The 6444-nt window shown below is 45.4% G+C and overlaps 1 protein-coding gene across 1 annotated transcript in view; it reads right to left on the bottom strand.

The window, feature by feature from the left end:
* Positions 1 to 1663: 1663 nt before the first annotated feature.
* Positions 1664 to 6444, bottom strand: part of Lama1 (laminin subunit alpha 1) — a 120885-nt gene continuing 116104 nt past the window's right edge. The window contains exons 54-56 of the mRNA XM_026789486.1: positions 5095 to 5228; positions 3558 to 3780; positions 1664 to 2995 (exon numbers count right to left, since the gene is read on the bottom strand). Of these exons, the coding sequence (XP_026645287.1) occupies positions 2835 to 2995; positions 3558 to 3780; positions 5095 to 5228 (518 nt within the window). The 3' untranslated portion in view covers positions 1664 to 2834. The remainder of the gene's footprint in view (positions 2996 to 3557; positions 3781 to 5094; positions 5229 to 6444) is intronic.

The raw sequence follows: 6444 nt of genomic DNA, 5'->3' as shown, positions 1-6444 counted from the left end.
AGCCTGGTCTCCAATGTGAGTTTCTTGACAGTCAGAGCTACACATTTAGACCCTGCCTCAAAAAAAGAGAAAGAGATGAAGAGGAGCAGAGGAAGAGGTGTAAAGTGAAGAAAGGAGGAAGACGAAGAGGAGGAAGAAAAAACACGGTGCTGGAACTATCCCAATACCACACATCTACAGAAACAAAAACAGTGTAGCAGTGGCCCAGGAACACTCATACAAGTTACTGCAATCAAATGGAGGACTGAAAATAAGTCCACATGCCAAGACTCACCTGAATCTATCTAGTTGATGAAGGAAAACTATAGGTAAAGGAACAGCTTTCTCAACAAATGCTGTAGGGGGAAACTGAAAATCAGCATGTAAGAGAGTGAACTCCTCATGACCCCACATCTGGATCGTTCTGAATGCATCAAAGCCACAAAGATAAGAAGTGGCTACAGGAAATCAGAGCACACTTTACCACATAATCTAGGAAATAGTGTCAGGAATTCACAAGCAGGCTTATGTGAAACTGAAAACAAACAAAGGGAAAGTGGCCACTGTAAAGGGACACCTGCAGAACAGGCAAAAAAAAAAAACCCAGAAAGTCATCAGCTCTAGATCTGATTGACATTTCTAACACATGGAAAGCTGTAAATGACACAGCAGAAACCACTTCATCCAATCCATGAACAGGACAGTGAACTGAGGAGATGGTCCTCAGAGGAAGAAAGACAAACTTGAACAAGTGTTCACCATACTCATCATCCGTGATAGGGAATAAAAAGTGTTTGGAAGTCACCTCTCACCCCGGTCACAATGGCTAGCACCTAGGAAAGCAAGGCCAACGGGTGCCGGGCAGGGTGTGGAGAACATGGACGCTTACACACTGCTACCCTATCTGTGATCTGTTGGAGCACGTGAAGGAATGGGTCCTGCAGATCCAAAGCTGCAGGATTTCCACAACACAGAGCAACAGCAGGATTAACAATGAGGAGTTCCAGTGATGGCCGGCCCAGCATCAAGAGTGTAGCAGAAACCAGAGGCCTTGAACCAGACCAATGACTCTTTGCAATGAACACTTGCAAGTGAAAATATATGAATAAAAGGGTCTACTGCATCACTCACTACGTTACATTGGTGTGGGAGGTCCTATATATGTGTTGCTTTTATTGGTTAATGAATAAAGAAAACTGCCTTGGCCTGTTGATAGGGCAGAGTGGAACTAGGCAGGGAATACTAAACTGAATGCTGGGAGAAAGAAGGAGGAGTCAAGGAGAAGCTATGAAGGCCCTTAGGAAACAGACATGCTGGACATTACGTGGTAAGCCACAGCCTTGGGGCAATACATAGATTAATGGAGATGGATTAATTTAAGATATGAGCTAGTCAGAAATATGCTTAAGCTATTGGCCAAACAGTATTGGAAATAATATGGTTTCTGTGTGGTTATTTCGGGACTGAGCAGCCAGAAACAAACAAGCTGCCTCCTATAACATCACATTACAGCTTCTGTGACTAAATTGATTTTTTTCCTTCTCTTCTTTTTTCTCCTATTTTTTTTCTCCTAAATTTTATATTATTTTATTCTGGGGAGGAGGAGGTTGTAAGGGCAGAGGGTGGATATGAAGGGATGGGGAAATGAATGGAATGGAGATGCATGATGTGAAAGACACAAAAAATAAATAAAAAGAAGAAAAATATTGAGAGTAGACACAGTTGGCTCTTCCAAATCAAAGGAGTGATGCCATCTTCTCAATGCTTAGCATACTGTTACCTATGGGTTTGCAACATTTATCTTTACTATGTTTAAATATGACTCTTGAATTATTAGATGTTTGTTTTTGGCCAGGAGTGATGGCACAGACCTTTACTCACAGTATTCGTGAAGCAGAGGTGGGAGGATCTCTGAGTTGGATCCCAGATTGCTCTACATAGTGAGTTCTAGGACATCTAGGGCTATATAGTAGACCCTGGCCTAAAAAGTAAATAATAATAAAAAAATAACATAAATAACTTCCATTTCAATCTCTCTCATATTTCCCAATTCTTTGTTAAAATTTCTGTCACTTCATACACCTAAAACACGCAAATATTTCCTTGTCCTCATAATGCTGAGATGAAATAATAGCTACTTTAAAGTCCTTGAGCTGGACATGGAGGCAAACTTTGAGAATCAGATGTGAGAAGCTGACTCGGGAAGTGTGCTCAAGGCCAGACTGGGCTATGTAAAGATGTATGTGACTAAATCATAGAGGAGTGAAAGTTTTGTCTGATAAATTCTTTCCTGAGGATGGCACTTATTGATTTCACTCTCTTGAAAACTTGATCTTCTTTCCCTGGCTGCTTGTGAGGAGAGGCATTAAGTTCTATCCCAACCCGTGGGCCACCACATGTCTCAGACTCTGGATCCTAGGGAGAGTCCTTGACAATGTTTCTGTTTTGGTAGGAAACCAACTAGACTGTGTCCTAATTGCTACCCAGGGAGTACAATGTATGAAGGTTAAAAGCAAAGAGAGAAGAAATGAAACTATCCATATTCTGCTCTAATCTAATACTGTGATCTGCCACCCCCCAGGGAACACTGTCAAGTCTTCAGCAGAATGCACCATGTCCACAAAGATCCATTTGGACAACCTGAAAAAGGAGACCATGAATTCAACTGACATTTTGGACTATTTAATAGAGGTATCTGTTGTACATGTGGCTTTAGTTCAACATAAATACAGCATTTTTCTCTGGAAACATAACCTGAGTTGGAAATGAAACCTGAAGAGAAGACACTTGAGTTCACCAACTTGTTTCTCCTCAGCATGTTAGCAATGATCCCAAAGGAGGGTTCTGGCAGCAGTTCAGGACTCAAGCCCAGGGCAGGAATGAGGGAAGACTCCTTGTATGTCAAAGGCCCTGCTCAAGTCCAAGGCCTGCACCTGTGTTCCCCTGCTCAGCTTCAGATTCCTCACACAGCCCCGGAATGAGGTCTGGCTGGTCAGACAGTTCTGCTTGACGTGGGCTGTTGAGAAAACAAGACATAAGCCTTGCTCAATTTTGTTGATTGGGTAAGTTGTACATTAGGAACAAAAATTATCTAAGTGGATCTTCTATCAAACTAGGCTATTTCCCACACACGTGGCTTTAGTGGATGGCAGAATTCCTCGGAACTGTTAACACTTGAAGACATAGCCGCGACTTGAAAAATCATGCAACAGGCGTTAAGGATTTGAAGTAATTTCTCAGGACATCTTAAATGCTCAATTCAAAATGAAAAACTGGTGCAAGAGGAAGCCTGCCTAACCCTGTGACTTAGAACCCAACCTTGGAACCATCTAGGGAAGAAGTACGATCATCCCACCTGCTTGCCATCAGAACCAATGTTCTCAATGAGAAAGGTGTGTGTGAGGGTTATGCTAAATTCCCCAAGAATGTTTAGGTATGATATTCCAAACAGCTTTTCTAAAACGGTGAGAATTGTCACTGAACCGTGTATCTCTCAATCCCTAGCCTGTATTCCTCTGAGGTTCTACCTTCCCGGGACTGGGCTTCCCGTAAGGTAAACAGACTGGAGTCCTACATACCAGGATAGCCGCCCACATAAATGGGATCATTAGTGTCGGCCGAGGTGGAATGGGTGTGAGGACTTTCAGCCCTAACAGGATTCCCATCCACAGTCAGGGCAATGCGGTGTTTGCTTTTCTGGGCTTGGAGCGTGTGCCATTTCCCGTCACAGAGAGTTCTGGAGGCTCTGGGCTTGTATGTGGCTGTTATCCTACCAGCGCCATTATTGACGTGAAATAAGACCTGAAGAAAGCAAACACTTGGGTGAGGTTTTCTGTTCAAGGCCACTGTCTTCTTTGCACTAGATCTCAGCCAGAAGACCAAGAAGCCATGGAGCACAGAGCATTGATGAATTGTTCCCACTGTGGGAAATCGAAGGGCCAAGAACCTGGAAATGAAATGCTAAAAACAAGCAAGTAGGTTCATGGGAGCCTGCAAGGAGACTTCTGTTCCGCTGGACTTTTCTGTGTGCCCTGGTGTCTCCTACTTACACGGACACAGTCAGATTGGCTCAGAGCACACGTCAGTGACCTCACTTTAATCAAGTTATCCTTTCATTCACATTTATTTATTGTGTGTATCTGTGTGCCCATGCATGAGCACATACAGAAACCACAGACCAACTTGCTGGCATTGGTTCTTTCCTACCATCCTGTGGATCCTGGGGGTTGACCTGAGGTTGTCAGAATTGGCACCTGGCATTTATGCCCAGGAAGCCATCTCGCTGGCTCCTACTTACCTCCTTAAAGTCTAAACAAGATCACATCCTGAGAGGTGAGAGTAGGTAGAGCTTTAGCGTGTAAATTTGAGTGACACCATCTTCGTCGCCTTCCAAAGGGAACACTGAAGCATCTTATAAAACTGGTGTCAGAGCTCACCAGGAGAGGGAAACCCAAGACGCCAATGTCCATAGTTTCTGTGGCTTAAGTGTGGCACGGCATACATGCCCATTTCTCTCATGTGCCAGATAGTGGGATGGATGGTAGCTCCAGCTGAAGATGCAGCCCTGGCAAAGACACTTGGGAAGTCTAGTCCCCAAGGGTTGAAGTGTACATGGTCTAGGAGGTGTCACCACCCAGTGGCAGCACTGAGACCCCAGGCCATTTGTGCCAACAGTCAAACGTATAGGGGCCCCTGAGGACCAACTTCAGGGGCCCCAACTGACACCCCACAGGAAGAGAGGTGTTGTGTGAGGTCCTTCCGCTCCTCCAGCCTATAGCCGCTGAGATACCAGCCCATTGGGGCGTGGTCTCTCTCCCTTTATAACAGCGGCCACTTCCGTCTCCTCTCTCTCTTCACTTCCTGCCCCGCTGGCGACTAGACTCCCTTCCTGGTTGCGCAGAGGGCTGTTGTCTGGGACGGTGATCTGTAAGTTTTTTCCCCTTTAAATAAATACCACCCTATTAATCATAATTCCAAACTGGTGTGGCATTGTTTGTGACTTACGCCTTCAGAGAGGGGACCCCAACTCCCCTCTGCATGCTCACATGGCCCCAAAGGGGAGGAAAGGGAGAATGAACACCAGGAACAGCTATGGCATGGAGGCAGGGCACCTACCTTGCCGTCTACAATCTCTAGGCCAATGGCATCCACTTTGGCACTGCTGATTCCCAGGAGGACGCCATTCTTAGAGGAGGTGCGGAACTCCAGGGTGATGTTTAAATCTAATCGCACTCTGTAGCCTTCCTTGACTGAAAAACACAGGACACACTGTCACTGAGAGAACCCACAAGATGGACTTTCCAGGCTGCCTTTGGCTGGCTAAGCATTCATGGTATTGGCTAAGTTTAAGATCATGCTACGCTCCCACCCCATCCTCTGGGTCTCAGCTCTTCCATTCCCCAGTAAGAAGAAGCATTGCTTTTTTTTCGTGCTTCTGTTTGTTTTAATGGAGTCTTGCTATGTAGTCAAGCTGTCCTGACTCTGCATCCTGAGTGCTGAGATCACGGATGTACACAACCATTGGTACATTGGTACACTGCCATTGAAGAGGGTGTTCAGTCACAAACCAGAGCAAGCACCGGCAGGGACTTCCGTCATCTGCAGCCCTGGGGACATCTCGTGCCTTCAGTCTGGTGATCTTTCCATGTGTTGTAGATTTATCCCCCTTAGACTTTAGCTTCTTAATTTGTATGTACCTTGGATAGCATCATTTACTGGTTTGAATCAGCCTCTACAGTAGGTGTTTTCAAAGTGGGAATTGAATAATTTTATTCTTTAATTCAAGGGACAAAAAGAGTTGGATATTGTTAACAGAAGGCATTTGTCACCATGCCTGGGGTTGAAAATAGAAGGCATTTGTCACATGCCTGGGGCTGAATAAAAAGGGAAAGGTGATGCTATCATAGCCTAGACAGAATAAATGTCCTACTTGCATATGTTGGAATTACAGATGCACACGCCTGCTTTTTTGTTTGTTTCTCAAGATATGGCTTCTCTATGTGTAGACACGGCTATCCTGGAACTAACTCTGTAGACCAGGCTGGCCTCGAAGTCACAGAGTTCTGCCTCTGCCTCCTGAGTGCTAGGATTAAAGGTGTGCGCCACTGCTCAGCTGACACACCTGCTTTCTAATTCAAAGGTCTTTATTAACTTGGACAGGGAACATGCCCTACATAAACCTGGGGAAGGTGCAGGTGAAGCCAGGAGCTCGTGACTGTCCAGATCTGCAGGGAGAAGGCCTCGTTAGGCCTCCTGCAGGGCACAAGACTGCTGCAGGCTTCTGCACAAACAGGCAAAACACTAGAAAGAGATCAGAGCACTGAGTGGAAGAAACACGGTCTTAGGCAGTCTTTCCAGCTGAGTCCTAGCCTCTCAGTGTTTCCTGGATCCACATCAGCTTAGAGTACACACTAAACCCAGGGCGCTCCTTCTAGATGTCAGCTTAGAGTACACACTAAACCCAGG

Source organism: Microtus ochrogaster, unplaced genomic scaffold, assembly GCF_000317375.1.
Source record: "Microtus ochrogaster isolate Prairie Vole_2 unplaced genomic scaffold, MicOch1.0 UNK20, whole genome shotgun sequence".
Taxonomy (NCBI): domain Eukaryota; kingdom Metazoa; phylum Chordata; class Mammalia; order Rodentia; family Cricetidae; genus Microtus; species Microtus ochrogaster.
This window is presented reverse-complemented; position numbering and strand designations above follow the sequence as displayed.